At 36.3% G+C, this 19,054-nt stretch overlaps 1 protein-coding gene across 3 annotated transcripts in view; it reads left to right on the top strand.

Annotated features, from left to right (window-relative positions):
* Positions 1-19,054, top strand: part of NBEA (neurobeachin) — a 663,869-nt gene that overhangs the window by 208,246 nt on the left and 436,569 nt on the right. For all 3 annotated transcript variants that reach the window (XM_056109123.1, XM_056109115.1, XM_056109106.1), the window contains exons 20-25: positions 101-224; positions 1,212-1,404; positions 3,416-4,429; positions 6,070-6,287; positions 9,439-9,592; positions 16,446-16,626. In XM_056109123.1, coding sequence (XP_055965098.1) covers positions 101-224; positions 1,212-1,404; positions 3,416-4,429; positions 6,070-6,287; positions 9,439-9,592; positions 16,446-16,626 — 1,884 coding nt within the window. The remainder of the gene's footprint in view (positions 1-100; positions 225-1,211; positions 1,405-3,415; positions 4,430-6,069; positions 6,288-9,438; positions 9,593-16,445; positions 16,627-19,054) is intronic.

Genomic DNA, 19,054 nt, shown 5'->3' with positions numbered 1-19,054 from the left:
CCAACTCCCGTAGTGCATTCAACTGAAGTCATTACTATTTGAGTGTAATGTATTGTGCATTAATGAAATTTACTGTGTATGGTTTGTTGTTCATTTCTAGTGATTCTTAAAGTGGTTGCAACTTTGTTAAAAAACTCTACGCCAAGTGCTGAACTGATGGAAGTTCGTCGTTTGTTTTTATCTGACATGATAAAACTCTTCAGTAATAGCCGTGAAAATAGAAGGTAAAAAATCTGAAAATTATAGTAAATCTTTTTTTAACAAATTTTGTTTTCCATAATAAATTTTATTTTCTCCCGTTTTTTATTGTTGTTGTTTATATATTTTTATTTTTTATAACTCCTTGTGGTGCTCAGAACCTACTCCCGGCTCTGTCCTTAGGCATCAGTCCAGGGGGTGCTTGAGGAACCATCCGTAGTACCAGGCTTTCAACTGGGGTTGACTGCATGCAAGGAAAGTGCCTTCACCCCTCTCTCACCGGTCCCTCTTCTCCTTTACTTTCAAGGAGAATATTTTAAAATCCTATACTATGAAACACTTTCAATCTTTAGAAAAGGTTTTGTATGTTTTCTTAATATGAACTCATAATACCTGTTCTGTTTGCTTTTATTTAATTACATTTGTGTGTTTTAATTACATTTCAGTATCTATATCTATACAAACGTATGTTTCCTTTTGCTGATACCTAGTATCTGCTCATTTACTCATATTTATCAGTGATTTTTAAAAATTTTCTCTGACAGTTGATTATTGTCATGCAATTTTAAGGTAGTTGGATAGGAAAGGGATGTTCTTAGAAGCCATGTTTGCTGTCTAAATCCTTAATTTAGCAAAATTTAGTTGAGTGTCTGTCGTATATAAAACTCTTTGCAGCACAGATTGAATGTCATAGTACAGTCATGCAGGAAACAAAATTGAACAAAACTGTTCGTAAATTTTGTATAATTTTTAAGTACATTATGAGTGTTACATGTGATGAAGAAGTAGAGAACTAAATTGGACCGTGGAAGTTAGGAAGCACTTTCAAATGTAATCTGGATTTTTCTGGGTAGAAGAAAAAGGAAAATATCTTTCCATGTGTCAAACAGAATGTGCGGATGATAGTATGCCTTGCTTTAAAAGGCGAATCATATACCACTGCATGTTAAATTTCAAAGTAGTGAATTCAGACATAGTTTGGATAGTTCAGTGAAATGTGTTTCTCCTACTAGATGCTTATTGCAGTGCTCAGTGTGGCAGGATTGGATGTTCTCTCTTGGCTATATAAACCCTAAAAATTCTGAAGAACAGAAGATTACCGAGATGGTCTACAATATCTTCCGGATTCTTTTGTACCATGCAATAAAATATGAGTGGGGCGGCTGGAGAGTTTGGGTGGACACACTCTCAATAGCACATTCCAAGGTAACCAGGGGTTTGCTACTAACTCCATGGCGTGGACTGTTTTCAAAAATAGTGGAAAACAGTCTTAGTTTTTGGATTAGATGGTTCTGCACACTCATTTGGTGCCATCTTGTGGGCATCTTGCATCATGACTGATTACTTTATTCTAGTTTTCTCCCTTCTGTTATTCACTCTTTTGTTACTGCAGTAGTAGATCATGAAAACTTTTATAGGTCATTTAATTTAAAAATTTAGTGTATAATACTTTAAGGCTATAGTGACCCCATGCGTGTCTTATAGAAGATCTGAAAACTACTTGTATACACTAAATTCTTGACTAAAGTGTACCTACTTGGTTTTTATAAGCATATTACATAAAATATTCTGAAATGTACTTTCATCCATTTTTTTGACATTTTCTACGTAATCATTTATATGTTTAAAGTTTTTAAAAATTTAGTAGTGTTTTACATTGTATTATCTTATTTTTAATATTAGTCTACATGACTATTTCAAAAATCACGTGATCTTTGTCCAAAATAATGAATAAGATTTGTAATTTTACTACATAAAATTCTGGTTATTCCAAGTTAATGTATTCTTTTGTGTGATATAGTAAGAAAAATGTGGTTTGCTGAAATTTGGCTTTTATGCCGCAGACATGTTTCTGTCTTTAATTGGGATTGGAAATAAATACTCTTGAAGGTACTGATAGTATTTTTTATTTTGGGGTATATAGTTTCAGCAGCTACTACTCAGTTTTGCTATATAGTAGGAAAGTAGCCACAGACAGTGTAAATTAGCATGATTGTATTCTAATATTTGATATATTTTAGTACACCAAAACGTCTGATAAGATGGTATGACTTATCAGTTTATCAACCTCTGTGTTTGAAATTTGAAATTTTTTTTTTGGTAGCATGAAGGTGCTTTTTTATTAACATAAATTATAAAGGAAGTTTGCTAACTTGAAATTGTGTTAATTTTAGCAGTTTTGCGTTAACACCTTTCACATCTGTGAGAAAGGATTTTGAACCTTGTTAATTTTAGAGGAACTATTATGTTAATGTAAATTATATCAATATTTTTTACATTTTCCAAGGCACTTTTTTTTTTAGAAGAGTGTATCTTGGATAATTGCTGTTCAAGTCTATGTAACAAAGCAGTCTTTGCATAGAGAATATTGTTTTTTCTTTTTTTTTTTTTTTTTTTTTGGCTTTTTGGGCCATACACAGTGATGCTCAAGGGTTACTCCTGGCTCTGCACATGGAAAATTGCTGTGTTTTATCAGTTGACATTTGTATGTTCTTGTAGATATATGTGGTTTTCATTCTGTGTTGCAGCAGACATCCATGAGTAGTTGATAAAGTACTTTGTATTTTTTTATTAGTCAGTTCTCTCTTTTGAGTTCAGATAATCTGAGAGCATTGTGTCCAACTGATACATAAATTACTGGATCCTATTGAAACAAGTAAAATAGTGTGTTATTTAAAACTTTGGTTTTGCTTGTTTATCTGAGTCTCTGGATAAGTCGTAATAGATGACATATTTGTGGTGTCTTTGGGTTTGATCAGGCCCAGTGTCTGGATCGCAGGGGTCTCAGACTGCTCACTTCACAGCTTGTCTTGCCAGGCCTGCGGGTCTGTGTTGCTCAGGAGTAAGCAGGCCACTGTGCTCAGAGGAGCTTCCCCAGCCGACTGCGCCTGGGGGCTGCCCTGTCAGTGTGTGTATGTGTGTGGGGGGGGGGGGGTGCCCATCTGAGCCACTCCTGGCAGGCAGTGTGGTGGGCCAGGACTGCTCTTGCTAAGCCTGTGCTCTACCAGTCCAGCTATTTCTCCAGCTTCTAGTTGATACGTTTTACATATTTCTAACCACTTGTTGAAAGGTTAGAAATATTTCCTTTTCCTAGAAGTAGTGTTTGCTGTGTATGAAAATTTAGATTTCTTTACACCCCTTTTGCTCGTCATTATATTTGTGATATTTGAAACTTCTTGGCCATATCCCTCACTGTTTTCTTCCTTCCGTTCCTAAGGTCACATATGAAGCTCATAAGGAATACCTCGCCAAAATGTATGAAGAATATCAGAGACAAGAGGAAGAAAATATTAAAAAGGGCAAGAAAGGGAACGTGAGCACCATCTCCGGTCTCTCCTCACAGGCCACGGGAGCCAAAGGTGGGATGGAGATTCGGGAGATAGAAGATCTTTCTCAGAGCCAGAGCCCCGAGAGCGAGACCGATTACCCCGTCAGTTCCGACACCAGAGACTTGCTCATGTCCACCAAAGTGCCCGATGGCATCCTCGGGAATCCAGATCGGCCGGGGAGTGGTGTGCATGTGGAAGTGCACGATCTGCTTGTGGACATCAAGGCCGAGAAAGTGGAGGCGACAGAAGTCAAGCTCGATGACATGGATCTCTCGCCAGAGACTCTGGTCGGGGGGGCGAGTGGCGCTCTCGTGGAGGTCGAGTCTCTGCTGGACGACGTCTATAGCGCTGCTGTTGAGAAACTCCAGAGCAACGTGCATGGCAGCGTAGGGATCATCAAGGAAAACGAAGACAAGGACAATGGCCCCCTGATAACACTAGCAGACGAGAAGGATGAGCTCCCCAATAGCAGCACGTCATTTCTCTTCGATAAAATGCCCAAACAGGAGGAGAAACTCCTCCCGGAGCTTTCTAGCAATCACATTATTTCCAATATTCAGGACACACAGGTTCACCTTGGTGTTAGTGATGATCTTGGATTGCTTGCGCACATGACTGGTAGTGTAGATTTAACTTGCACATCAAATGTAATCGAAGAAAAAGAATTCAAAATCCATACGACTTCCGATGCGATGAGCAGTATTTCTGAGAGAGACATGGCATCATCTAAAGGGTTAGAATATGCAGAAATGACTGCTACCACTCTGGAGACAGAGTCTTCGAGTAGTAAAACGGCACCAAATATTGATGCTGGAAGTATCATTTCAGATACTGAGAGATCAGACGATGGCAAAGAATCAGGAAAGGAAATCCGAAAAATCCAGACGACAACTACAACACAAGTAAGTTGCCTTATATCAGCTCTAAAAAAAAAGCCAAAGCCCCAAACCCCAAACATTGGTGAAGATAGAGTTGTTAGCAAGGCAGAGGAATTTCTTATCAGTCACACCCTGTTATTGTTCACTTGTGGTGGAAGAGTAATTTATACCATTGAGTGGCTTGGTGGTGTACAGAAAAGAAGTTTGCAATATTTGAATTACGTACCCAGTTGTGTCCATGTGGTCTGTGTAACTTTGCTTAGCCTTACTGGGCCTGAATTCCCTCGTGCAGGACAAGAGGCTGCACTGGAGTTAAATAGGGCCATCAGGGTCTCTCCCAGTTCTGACATTTTATGATTCTGGGGCTACATTTACACATTTTATACTCAATGTCTTTATTCTGAATACTTGATTGATTTTAACCATTTAAGCTTCAGGCCCACCCTTGTTCTGTGGTTGTAGAAAAGAGGACTTGGCGCTCAGATTGAACTGATAAATGAAGTGAAGGGGATGGGAGAAGGGAAGTGTTATTTATCAAGGGCCCACTCTGTTCCAGGCACTGTGCAGTCTATTTTCAGATCCAGTCCTCACAGCAACTCTGTGAGGTAGGTAATAAGGCTGAGAAAATTTGGAATTATTAGCAGTGAGAATTTTCTTTACAACAACCTAGATGGGAGGTTTTTTTTTTTTTATGAGAGAATTCAGTGCTTGTAGGGCTGGTGATGAGGAAATGTTAGTTTTTGTGTAGTCTCTCAACAGATCAAGCTTGGAAGAAATGATACTTAAAATGGGTTTTAGGAGTTGTGCTTGGAGTTACAAGACGGCCTTATTTTCTGGGCTAAATATAATAAATTGTGTCTGAGTTAAATTATAATGATACTTCTACCTTATCGATTTGCCTTTCTGTTGTATTTTTAATAAGTTTAACATGTTTCACTAGAATTTTAAGGAGTAAACTTTGCCTTACTGATTTCTTTTCACTCATGAGAATCTTTACAGATAATATTCTGTGGAAAATTTTAAATACTAAATATGGTAACTATTTTTTTCTACTGACTCCAGTTTCCATATTTTGTGGCCATTGTGTTACAGTGATAATTGCTGGGTGATGGCAATATTGAATTAGGCACACATTTATAATACAGGAAAGCATGGGACACTAACACAGTAATCACTAGACTTGCCTTGTTTCTGCTGAGTTCATAATCATTTCCCTAGATTTTTTTCTTGTCACACACATTTCTCTTCTAAATGGGAGTATTTTGACTGACAAGACTTTGAAGTTAGCTTGAATCTGTTCAAGTCATGCCTAGTCTAATCTAGGTGGCGACAGAGATCCGGTTTGCTCTGAGTACATGCTCCTGCCGTGTACTGGCATGATACATGGTTACTTTTACATAAAACCCATTGCAATGAGAATTTCCCATTTGAACTTTTGTATTAACTTAGATATTTGATTGCATCATTACTCTCGAAAGCAGTGAAAGTCACCTCTTTGGCTCCTCAGGAGTCCTGTGCAGGAACCAAGTGAATGATTTCTGTCCAATGGATCAACTTACTAGCATCACATGCAGAAAGCTCTACTCACTTCACTATGACCATTAACATTCTGAAATTAGCCAATTCTTTTGCTTGCTGCAGAAATTGACCTTTTCTTTTTCTAGGCTGTACAGGGTCGGTCTCTTACACAACAAGACCGAGACCTCCGGGTGGATCTAGGGTTCCGAGGGATGCCAATGACGGAGGAGCAGCGACGCCAGTTCAGCCCGGGTCCACGCACCACCATGTTTCGGATTCCTGAGTTTAAATGGTCTCCGATGCACCAGCGCCTCCTCACTGATCTGCTCTTTGCCTTAGAAACAGATGTCCATGTTTGGAGGAGGTAGACGCTTTTTTAAATTTCTCTAAATAAGAGGACTTTCTCTTAAGAAAATGAGCCTTTAATTACTGGCATCAGCTTGATTTATAAGAGAATTGTATCACAAATTCAGTTAATTAGAAGTAATCAGACATTGAAATTTTTGGTAGTAAGCATCCTCATGAAGAGTGTGTTGCCGGGATGGAGGAGGAGTGCAGTAGGTAGGTTCTTGTCTTGCATCAGCAACCTGAGTTCAATTCCTGGCATCCGATATGGTCCCACAAGCCTGCCAGGGGTGATCCCTGAGTGCAGAGCCAAGACTAAGCCTCGACCACAGTTGGGTGTGTTCTAGAATTTCCCCACCTCCACCCCCCAAAAGTTGTATTTCCTAGGTTTCAGCTAAAAAAAAAATCTAAGAACTGAGACTTAAGCAACTAAAGGGAATTTTGCTCTGACTTAACAAAATCAAAATTTTGAAATCCTTCATTGCATTGCTTGTTCTACGTGAAGAAGGGTTTTAACAACAGTGTATAAGTTTAGTTGTTGAAATTGAAGTTATATACCGCTAAATGTCTTTTTGATCTTATGTTTATAATAAAGTATTAAAAACTAAATAGGAAATTAACATACCTATTTTTAGAATTTATACCATTTAAGGGGTTATTGAGTATTGGTTCAAATACATTCATTTATAGAGCAGTAATAATTAAATTTTTAAATATACAGATTCAATTGTTAGCGTATTTTCCATTTAATTTTGTAAGAGTAAATCTGGATAAAAGTATAAATTATGGAGCAAATCAACCTATGAGCATGTATATAAATTAGAGTTGATGATTTTAAGCAATTACCTGCCATTAACGACTTACTCCATGACACATATGTTTTTCCATACTCAGAAGGGTTTCTCTGCGTCTACTCTTTTTCCCTTAAGATTTCAAGTTCTTCAGCTTCCCACATCATTTAGCATAGGAAACTTTCCAGAATCAGAAGTCAGACTGCTTCTTCCTTTTCAGCCCTTTCTTCCTTTATCTTTTCCTTTTTCCTTCTTCTCTTTTTCCTCTTTTCCTCTGTACTCCTCAGTTTTCCTTTCCTCCTGCCTATTATTCTCCTTTTCTCGTATTGATCTCCTCAGGGAAGCCCCTCAGTTGATTCCCCCCTCTCTCATGCCAGCAGGTTGGCATGTTGTCTCCTCTCACAGTTAGACAGATTGGGATGACAGGGACTGTCCCACTTGGAATGGTCCTTCTCTTGCTCGGTGACACAGGACTGAGCTGAAGGCTGTCTCCAAGTTGAGCTCAATATAATTAATTGAACAGAGTTCTAGGTTGTGTTCTCAGGGACTGAGGAAAGTTTGTCTTGGAAGCAGCCAGAGAGACTATCAGAGAAAGTTTTTACTTTTGATTTTGCTCAAAATATTTTACAGTCGTTGTCCTAGTAACTTTTATGAACAGTAGCTGATCAGTTTCTAATACTGTCTTGTACTAAGTCTCAGGACTGTTAAAAAGCTAAAGTTCTATGAAATAATTCTGGTTTACTATCTCAATGGGCTGGAGTGATAGCACAGTGGTAGGGCATTCACCTTACAAGCGGCCAACATGGCCAACCCGAGTTCGATTCCTCTGCCCCTCTCGGAGAGCCTGGCAAGCTACCGAGAGTATTCGATATGCCAAACACAGTAACAACAAAGTCTCCAATGGAGACGTTACTGGGCCCGCTCGAGCAAATTGACGATCAACGGGAGGGCCTTTACCTTTACCTTTACCTTACCTATCTCAATATATCACTGTCACAGTCTTCCCGTTGTTCATCGATTTTCTCGAGCGGGCCCAGTAACGTCTCCATTGTGACACTTGTTACTGTGTTTGGCATATTGAATCCGTCACAGGGAGCTTGCCAGGCTCTGCCATGCGGGCGAGATACTCTCGGCAGCTTGCCGGGCTCTCCGAGAGGGGCGGAGGAATCAAACTCGGGTCAGATATGTAGGCTGCCTGTAAGGCAAACACCCTACCCACTGTGCTATCGCTCCAGCCCCATATCAATATATAGGAACATATAATTTACTAATTGTGATATTATTATCCCCCAAATGAACAGTATTTAGTTTCCCCTCCTTTAAAAGTTTTCTTTCATATCTATAAAATTTGAACAGTTTTCTGTAACTTAATTATTTTTAAAGACAGCATTTTGTTGTCAGGTCAGAGGAAAATATTTTGATACATAGATAATATTTAACAATTCTCAAAAGGTGAGAATTAATTGACTTAAATTTGTTCATTTGTTCATAGAACGAAATAATTTTTATTATGTATTTTTGTCTGACACTAAACTAAAATGGTATTTCTTTGGGTCTCCACATTGTATGTTTTATATGGGGAAGTTGTACTGTTGACCTACTTTGAGGTCTACTTACCCTTCTATCTCAGTAAATTTTTTAATTTTTATAGATTTATTTGTCATATCCAAGATCTTTAGAATTAGCTATACATTTTTCAGTGGCACTGATCAAATACAGGGTTGAAGTCTAGTAATACTATAGATGCCCCTAAAGATAAAAACTATCCAGTCATTTGGAGCGATAGCACAGCGGGTAGGGCGTCTGCCTTGCACGCAGCCAACATGGCCGACCGAGTTCGATTCCTCGGCCCCTCGGCCCCTCTCGGAGAGCCCGGCAAGCTACCGAGAGTATTCGATATGCCAGACGCAGTAACAACAAAGTCTCCAATGGAGGCGTTACTGGGCCCGCTCGAGCAAATCGACGATCAACGGGAGGGCCTTTACTTTACATAAAATAATCATCTTTGAAAATACAAAACCAGGTCAAACAAAATAGTAATATTTTTTAGCCAAAGTCATTGATCCTAAAAAAAAAGTCATCGATCCTTATCTTTTATTATTGAATCTAATTAATGCAGTGTATTTGCAGTCAGAATATTAATAATTGTAATGATGATCAGTTAATATAATTGGACACAAAAAGCACCCTGAAGAGGTGAATTCTAAGTATTTGCTGTATATTTTAAATTAAAATGATTGTCTCTTCTAATGACTCCATTTCCAAATTGCCTTCTTTGTTATTTTTCACTTGAAATGTTTTTATAAATATGTTTTTATAAGTATCTTAGACTTACTCCAAGGAAATAACCATGTATGTTTTGTTTTTCTGCTGTTCTAGCCATTCCACAAAGTCTGTAATGGATTTTGTCAATAGCAATGAAAATATTATTTTTGTACATAATACAATTCACCTCATTTCCCAAATGGTAGACAACATCATCATTGCTTGTGGAGGAATTTTACCTTTGCTCTCCGCTGCTACATCACCAACTGTAAGTACTTTGCTTCCATCTAGTGGTTGCACTCTGTAATTACATGAGTAGACCTTGTCTCGGGGATTCTAACAAGGATTCTAAGGAACCTTTTAGCCACACAAATATACACTCGAATATGTGTGTGATACGTCCATACCTGTATCTGAACCGAGATGTATGCTCCGGCATATTCTATCAGAGGTATTATGAAAGAGTTCTCTAGTTATCCTGATGAATACTTGTTGAATGAACTATAACTATTTTGTCATTTTATATATTATCTAAATAAATGTCTTCAAATATATAGTGTAATAGTTAGATTTTTTCTCTATAAATATTGGGGTTCTAAAAATAAGCACATGATTATTTTATAATATCTTAAATGTAAATTTAGAAAAATTAGATAGGCAGTCTCATATCAGTTGCCTGAAATTAATTTTTACTTAATATTATTTAGAACTTTGAGTTGGGAGGTAGCACAGTGGGGTAAGGTGCTTGACTTGCAACTGCTTCTCAGTTTGATCCCCAATATAGCCAGCAGTGAGCCCTGAGTATACATGGGTATGGCCTCAAAGCCCCTCACCTCAGTATATTATTTGGAAGTTCATACAGGACTGATACATTCCTCTTCTTTGGAATTTACCCTTCATCTGATTATAACTGCCTTCAGAAGGGAAACCAAAGTAGTTCCTTTGAGTGCTTATTAAAATGTAGGCACTTCACGTAGAAAAGTGACAGTAATTATATTTTTATTTTGTCTGAAAAACTTGACAGTTCCTGCAAACCTTGAAGAGATTTCTAATGTCCTTTAATTTCACTTTAACGATTCAACATTTATTTCTTTAAAAATGTAGTATTAAATCCATATGCAAAATGAAAATACATCAGTATTTATTTCAAGAGCACCTGTATCATTTAAAATAAATCAATATTAATTTCATACTTTATTTGCCTAATTAAATATTTCTGATTCATATTCAAAAGGTACTCCATAGTTACGTGCTCACATGGAAAAGGTAGAGGGGCCGAAGTTTCAAACCAGTGGGTAGGGAGTCTGCCTTGCATGTGGCCATCCTGGTTCGATCCCTGGCACCTGGTCCCCCTGCCCACCAGGAGTGTTTCCTGAGGATAGAGACAAGAGTAAATCCTGGCTACTGCCTGGTGTGGCCAGAGAAGGTTCTTGATGAAAAACAAAAATAAAAACAAAAAAAAAGACAAAGGGAAGAAAAGAAAGAAAAGGCTAGAGCCCCGTGCTTCCCTGGTTGGCACTCTTCTGTGTTGCCGCATTGGAGCCTGTCTAGAAGCGTTCGAATTTCCCCCCAGAGAGGTGTCTCCTGCCTTCTTGGGCACCTTTAACTTGGTGTGGCAGCATTTCCAGAGGGATCTCTCACTTTATTTCAGCATTCACATGCTTTCTCTGGGCAACTTTCTCTCATGGTGCTTTTTGTCCCAAGGACTCCCAAGGCGACAGCAAGACTGAGCAGCCCCCAGGGAGCCTCCCCGCTCCTTCTCCTTCACTTTCCCAGGCACTTGGACTTCTCTTTCCTTCAAGAACTCTGTATGTAGAGGCAGGCAGGCAGGCAGGCAAGCAGGCAGGCAGGCAGGCAGGCAGCTAGGCAGGCAGGCAGGTGGAGTACAGCAAAGGTTGTGATCCTTAGGACCTTAATGGAATTAGCAGCTCACCCAGGAAACACAACAGGAAGACTATTAGTTAAATGTTTGCAAAGAATGGAGGAGGGTGAATTAATCCATAAGCTTAGATTATCCTTTTTTCCCCTTAATAATTGATTTTTCTCTGGTGATTTGCACCGAACTCTAGTAAACTGAGATCTGAGTATGAGTTTTAAACTGCATTCTACTAATGAAGCAGTGAAAATTTTTTTTCCTTCACTATCCTTCACTATACTATGTATGTATATAATACATGACATAATTAAGTATGAATGCACAATATTTTATTACATAAACTTTACTACTTATTACTGACCACTGAAAATTCAAATTAGAACTTAGAATAAGTGTGTTCTCTTCTATTCCACCATAACTTGAATTTGACTTAGTGAATATCTATTACAGTAAACATTTCAGAAACAATTTTACTGAAAGTTGTGATCATTTCAGTAAAATTTGTGGCATTCTATTAAAGATACATAATATTTTGCAGGTAGCCATACTACTTTTTACATTTTTGTTGTTTCTAATGTTGAGACTGTATTTGAGAGACTCAGTAAATATTTACTATTCCTTAAGCACTGCATTTAACAAAACCAGCACAAAGATTTGAGTCACATATCTTTTCATCGAATACAAGTTATTCTTTAATTTTGATGAGATTCAGACAGTGACCCCTGTGGAGTTCTAATTTAATGTAAGCTTCTAGTATGAGCTATTTTGAGATGGAATTTACTCGAGTTCTTCCATTAATAAGCTATATAAACTCAACAATGTAGTTGTTTAAAGTATTACTTGTGCTAATACCAGCGGGAATTGTACAAATTCAATTGGATATAAATATGTTAGGTTAAGAAATTTCTTGATGAATAGATAGTTCCTTCTTTTCACCTTTTTGGATTTTCATGATATTATCTTCCCATTTATAAAATAAGTATCATATTAAGATTGTGATGTTTAAGATATTTGAGACCAATTCATTGTTTACGGTTTATAGCAGAAGACTAAATTGTGATTTGGTCACAATAAACTAAAACATTATCTTTTTTATGTTGATAATAAGATGTTATTATTAATATCTTGTAAGACAGTTTTCACTGTTTAAATCTTTCTTGTGAAAATATTTTAATGGAAGCCTTAAAGAATAAAAGGATATCTTTGCAGTATTTATATTGTAAAAAGCCTTGAACTTTATTTGGTTTATTGAAAACGTGAACAGTGCTGAATTTTCATTTTTTTTATGTTATTTAAACTCATGTAGCTTATAAAGTAAGTCGTGAAAGAGATTTTTAAATCAAACTAGATAAACAAGGGTTACTTTACCATTCATGAGCGAAAAAAAAATCTTAGTGTATAATTTGACCAATTTAGCTTTGGTAAAGTGACATTCTTTTTTGTTTTTGGCTTTGGGTATTTAATGTTGCCATGATTTGATGGATAAGTTTACTTGTTTGTTTTTTATACACTGTTCAAATTGGTCATTCATGGAGTTGGATTAAAAGATTGAAGACAAGCAAAGAATGTGGGTCAATCACGAATTGTATATTAATTTGTGGTTCCGGTTGATCATTTAGTTATTCAGAACACTGCATATTTAGATTTTAATTTAGTATCACGTATAGTTTGTGTTCATGGTACATAAAAATGATAGACATCTATATCTCTGGCTTTTTATTTTATTTTCTTTCATGTGTTTTGTTAAGAGCCTAGAAGTTGCCTCAGTGATAGCTAACTGGGCTGGGCCGTTCAATACTTTGACCCAAGGAGGTAGCTCAGGTCCAGTGGTGCTCAGGGGCTGCAAAGGCCACGTCTGGCACATATGATACTAGGGATCGAACTCTGAGCCTGCCACACGCAACAATGTGCTCCACCTCTCTGAGCTCTTTCCCAGTCCTATGTTTGTGGTTGTTGTGATAGTTTCATGACTGTAAGACAGATAGGGTCTAGAGACAATACAGCAGGCAAGGTGCTTGCCTTGCACAACCAATCTGGTCCCATTCTCAGCACCACAGATGGTTCCCAGTGCCCTTCCAGGAGTGATAGATCCCTGAGCTCAGAGCCATAGGAAGCCCTGAGGAGGCCCCAGACACCCCCGGCTCAAAAACAAAGAGAAACAAAGAAAAATAAAAAAGAAAGAAGAGCTGCTTCTTTCTCCCAAAAATAATGACTACAATTTAATCTTAGATTGTATTGTTGTAGGGTAATACATGCATAACAGATAGATTTGGGGAAAACATTGATTTTTTTTATATTTTAAATTTTATGAGTGATTAACTTTGATGGTCGTAGAATGCTTCTTTTTGTTTTCCTATCAACTGTATTATGAAAAGAATGTATTCCGAGTTTTATGTTCAAATATATTCATTATCAAAACTCAGAATAAGAATAGTTACTACTGACTTTTATTGTGAATCTTACTCAGATTTTTGAATATACTGAATATAATTTTTACTAAGTCTAAAGTTTAGCACAGTATCTAATTTTAGTAATTATATAAATTATATAATTGTCTTAGTTACATCAAGAACTCATTTAGTATGTTTATAAGGCATTTTCCTAGTTATAGCCACTAATAATTTATTCTTAACTTGTGGGGTTTTAGAGGGGTTTCAAATATTTGACATTTGAAAATAGATTTTTGGAATTATAGTATTACCTAATGAAAATTGTTGGTGGTTACTATTAATAGCTTATTTTCAGAGTCATTTCTATCCAGCTCAGTATAAATGATTTTCACAAAACTATTTTGTTTATTATTTATTAAACTTTTTTACAGCCATTTACAAGAGAAATATGCTTATTTTGTCAAAGACTGCATGCATAGTTTCTATTATATGAATTATATTTATGTATATTTTGGGGTCAAAATACTCATGAAAAATAGCTGCTAACCATTTGATATTTACTCTTAGTCATATAATTTATAAAATTAATATTTCCTAAAATTTTGGTTTTAATAAAATATCAGTGTGATTTTAAAATGTATTATTTTTTGTTTCAATTTTACATTGTATTTTCATTTAATTTTAATGATTTCTTTTTCTTGTACTTTTTTGGTCTGTGTCTGTTTTGTCTAATGCATGTCCAGGGTTCTAAGGTTAGTATTACCTCAGTAATTTTCAGGTTTTCAGTTTTAAATTTTATTTTTGCTCATTTATGAAATTTTTGGGTTGGTTATATTTTGAGTTTTCATATCACCTTTAAATTAGTCATTTTGTTGGTACATTTAAAAAGTTCTTTAAGATACTTTTCTCAAGAATTAACATAAACCTAAAATAATATTCACACTAATCTGTGATAATGTAATGAAGTGCTATTTTAGTCATATGTACACTGACCTATTATCTGGTTCTAATGAAATTAAACTGCGTGGAATACTCATGATGGGAGTATTTAATAATAATGATTATGAGTGTTCTTTATTTTTAAACCTGTTATGTTTATATGACATTTCATCACATTTATAAATTAAACTTAATTAGTATATAATTTTTTTGGATTATTGCTTTATGAATATATTTTGTCTTAACAGTTTTCTTTAAATTGCTACATATAATAGTTGCCTGTGAGTTTTGTAAGTTCACCTAAATTTAAAAACACTTTTGATGCCTTTTAAACCCCAAATATTAAAAAATAAGGCCTATAACTAACAAAGTAGTTATAGTTCACAAATAATTCAAAACATTATAGAATTTCTTTAGGACTGTAGTTACAACATTCCAAATACAATGTTTTGAAAATATATTCAGGTAATTTGATAGCAATGACAAGATCTTCAATCCTATTATAAATTACTTATATTGATAACATGGTAATAGATAAGAGTTTTTATAATACTGTATCATTTCGCAAATTTTTAGTTCATATGAAATAATGCCATTTAACAGTACAGTATTATAGGACATGGAATTTTCATTTTAAAACACAGTTAATTATTGTTGTAGAACCAGAGATACTAAAGTGTTGTGATTGTTGTAAACTAGCTTTGAACACAGTTTTTTTACACTGTACTATATTTAGCATTGCGTTTCCTTAAAGAATGCTTGTGCCACCTATCATTTCTATTATCTAATCTGTACACAAGAAGCGTTTGATTTTTTTCCCAGAAGTTTTTCTTTTGCTTGTTTTCATTTCCATGTTTATGTGAGCAAGGATACAGTTATATAATGGATATAAACAATGCCAAAATAGAAATATAAATAGGAGTAGCTACTTATATGCTACCTTGTAGTTATATTCATCATTTTGTAGATTTATAAGATTAATGACTATAGCCAGCGTGCACAGTTTCAGAAAATTTTAAAGGCATGTTTTTATTTATTGACTGTTTGCTTTCTCTGATTATTAAGGCAACTCAGTAATGGGCTTAGTCATAGTGAAAAAAGAATTGAGTGTTGATACTTGATGCAAAATCAAAAAATACTGCTTGTTGCTCATATAATAAGAAGTTATATATTTTAAGGAACAAACTTTGTAGTATTCCTTTGGAAAGAAGGAAACTATTTTATCATAGCAGTATTTTAGTGAAATTTTCATTTTTTCAATCTAGATTATTTCCTGTTTTTCTTATCAACTGCTACTTGTCGGTTGCAAAATTGTATCTGTGGAGGAATTAATGATCTTGATAATTTTCACCTTGGAGTTTTAATGTACATAAGTTAAATGGGTAGTTTCAGCTTATTCTGAAATCAATAAGATAATTGTCATATTCTAACTTGATTGTCATCAAATTTTGATGCAAAATATATATTTCGTAATATACATTTATACACTAGAAAGATTGAAGTGTATATTTTTATACAGGGGAGTAAGGATTTCAGGAAATAGCATTTTTTTATTTTTCTAACTAGGGATAAGTATATAAATATTTTGTTTAGTTATTTCTAAATATGTTTGTGAAATGATCTTAAGTGTAGAATGTAATTCTTACAAATAATGATATTTAGCTCTAATATCAACTTTAAAAGTAGACTTTTAAAAATAGACTTTTCCATTGTTGGGGGAAAATTCATAGGTAAACTTTAGACTGATAACCTTTATCACATACGGAATTATTTATATTTTTCTTTAATAGTTTACCAGGCGTATTACAAGTTATTCATAATTTATTTTGTTTCTTTTTGTTTTGTCTGTAATGTGTATTGTGTAAAGGCATTACATTTTTGAATATCACATTTTAGAATTCCTTTTTTTTTCGAAGACGGAGTTGGAAAACATTGAAGTGACGCAAGGCATGTCAGCGGAGACGGCAGTGACTTTCCTCAGCCGGTTGATGGCTATGGTTGATGTCCTTGTCTTTGCCAGCTCTCTAAACTTCAGCGAAATAGAAGCTGAAAAAAACATGTCATCCGGAGGCTTAATGCGCCAGTGCCTGAGGCTTGGTAAGTCTGTTGAGAATGATGGCGAGCAGTTACCTACAGATTGGTGTTATGCTCTTTGTGACACATCAAGTACTAATGCTACAAGGTCGTTTCATATAGAGATCATCTTTATTCAAAATTACCAAATAAAAAAGTTGTAGTATCTCCCCATCATTTTATGGAATCGCTCACCTTTAACAGGCTATGATTCAAAGCAATGTAAAATATATTTTACTTGTTTCCAAATGAATAGGCCTGTAGCACTTTTTATTTAGGTGATTTTAACATAAATCCATCTCTGAATTCTTTTTGGTAAAGTAATACAGAGAGTACTTGTCCTGCTCCTTCACCATATATCAGAAAATGAGTGGCATACTTTTCAGCCCTAAAGGATATAATTTACATCTGTGTTTCTCAGGACACACAGTTACCATCGATAAATATTGCTAGTGTTATAACAATCTTGTGTTGCCAAGAAAAATTTAGCGTGAAAAACCCTCACTGTATTTGAACAGGCTCTTAAGGTGGGAGCCATTCTCACCAGGCCTCCTATTTAAAGGAGAGTTATTTATGTTATTTAGACTTTACCCGGGACCGATGTTTTGCTTGTTTTTCAGCAGGAGTAAAATGTCAGAAAGTAACGCATTAGATAGGGAGTAAAACTTTCTAATATAATTTTATCCATAATTTTAGGTGATGTAAAAATTAATACATGTATCATCTCAATGGGGGATTTATTTTTGCAATGAGGAAAGAATAAACTCTTTAAGGATGGTAGAACCTACTTTTAGTTTCTTTGTATTTCCTTCTTACTAATAGGCTTTACCTGTTTGTCGTGGATTTGTGCAACATAAAATTAATAATTCTAAAGTGAACAAATAAGGAATATGAAAGAGATTTCTCATTTTTTGCAACCACCTCTGTCTGGTCCCAGAACATCCCCCACCTCTCCCCAAAATGACTCGTTTGCAGCTGCCGTCCCTCCCTCCCCAGACCCCCGTCCCCCCGTTTCTGCTCTGTCTGGGGAAGGCGCTGTTTCTGATGGCTCTAATCCATGGACCACCCTCTCCAGGCTCTCCATCAGCAAGATGGAGTCACGGTTCTTTGCACGGTCCTCAGGCCTCACTTGTTTTCCTTAATGAACGATTTCCATTTCGTGGTTCTTCCCATGATGAAATTTTTGCTGGTTCCCGCTGCTGACATCTAACAGTGCTTCTGTGAGCATGATGTGGAATCTAGGAGTGGATTTGTGGGTGTTGGGTTCATGTGGGTCATGGGGTGGCCCAAATTCACACAGCCTGGTAGAGTCTGTCGTTAAATATAATGGTGAGCAATTACCTACTGGTTGGTTTTGTGCTGCTTTGTGATACATATCAATAAAAAAAATTACAGTATCTTCCTAGGACACGTTTTGCAGAATTGATCACCTTCAATGGGCTCTAATTTAAAACAGTTTAAAATATATTTTGTTTCCAAAGGAATAGTTCTATTGCACTTTTAATTTAAGTGATTTTAATATAAATCCATTTCTGAATTCTTTTGGACTGTTAACTCTGAGGGACACAGGGCAGTTCAGAGTGGGACATCACGCATCACTGTTTAACAGTACCAGACAGATTGCCGTTTGTAACCGAGAGTGAAAATATCTTAAAATTTTGCAACCAGCATTTGTTTGGTCATCCTGAGCTTTTAGCTTTTAAGATATATTAAAAAACTTTACTGCCGGGTTGATTTGATTCTAATAATTCCTGGTCCATTTAGAGTTTTAGAGACATTTTTATTTTATAGTGTTACTGTTCCTACTATTTTGGGGTCACATTTTCAGTGCTCATGAATTACTCTGGCTTTGCTCTCAGGGATCATTTCTGGGGTGATGAGAATCGAACTTGGGTCAGCTGTACGTAAGGCAAGCGCTTTGCCCCCTCTACTATTGTTCCGACCCCAAGTGAGAGAGTGGATGCTCGAAGTCTGTACTCAGGGGCCTCAGCAGCCCCTCAGGAACCTCCAGGCAGTGGTTCAACACAGTGACCTAGTGATAGCATGTGGAGACTAGATGTGTTTCCAGGGACTCAACTGGGCATGTGACATCACACCTTCCCACTCTTGAGCGATTTCTGACAGATTTCACTTCATGGAAAGAGACTGAAAATTTCTTGAAATCTTGCAACCCGCACTTACTTGTTTATCTGAAGCTTTTATTTTATTTTACAGTACATTTAGAATCTTTCCTGTTGAATTAACTTTGTCCTAATAATTCCTGACCAGTCGAGGGGCTTTGTTTGGGGATGGGTGAGATGGGTGCTTCCAGGCTGTGCTCAGGAGCCCCTTCTGGTGATTCTTGCCAGCCAAGCAGTGGTTCAGCGCATGGACCTGATGATGACATAGGGGGACCATGTGCGGTGCCAGGATTGAACTGGTCCAGTTGCATGCTTTGCTGGTGCCTTTTTCT

Source organism: Sorex fumeus, unplaced genomic scaffold, assembly GCF_029834395.1.
Source record: "Sorex fumeus unplaced genomic scaffold, SorFum_2.1 ptg000008l, whole genome shotgun sequence".
Taxonomy (NCBI): Eukaryota; Metazoa; Chordata; class Mammalia; order Eulipotyphla; family Soricidae; genus Sorex; species Sorex fumeus.
Note: the sequence above shows the minus strand (reverse complement) of the source record. Positions and strands in the feature narration are given on the sequence as shown.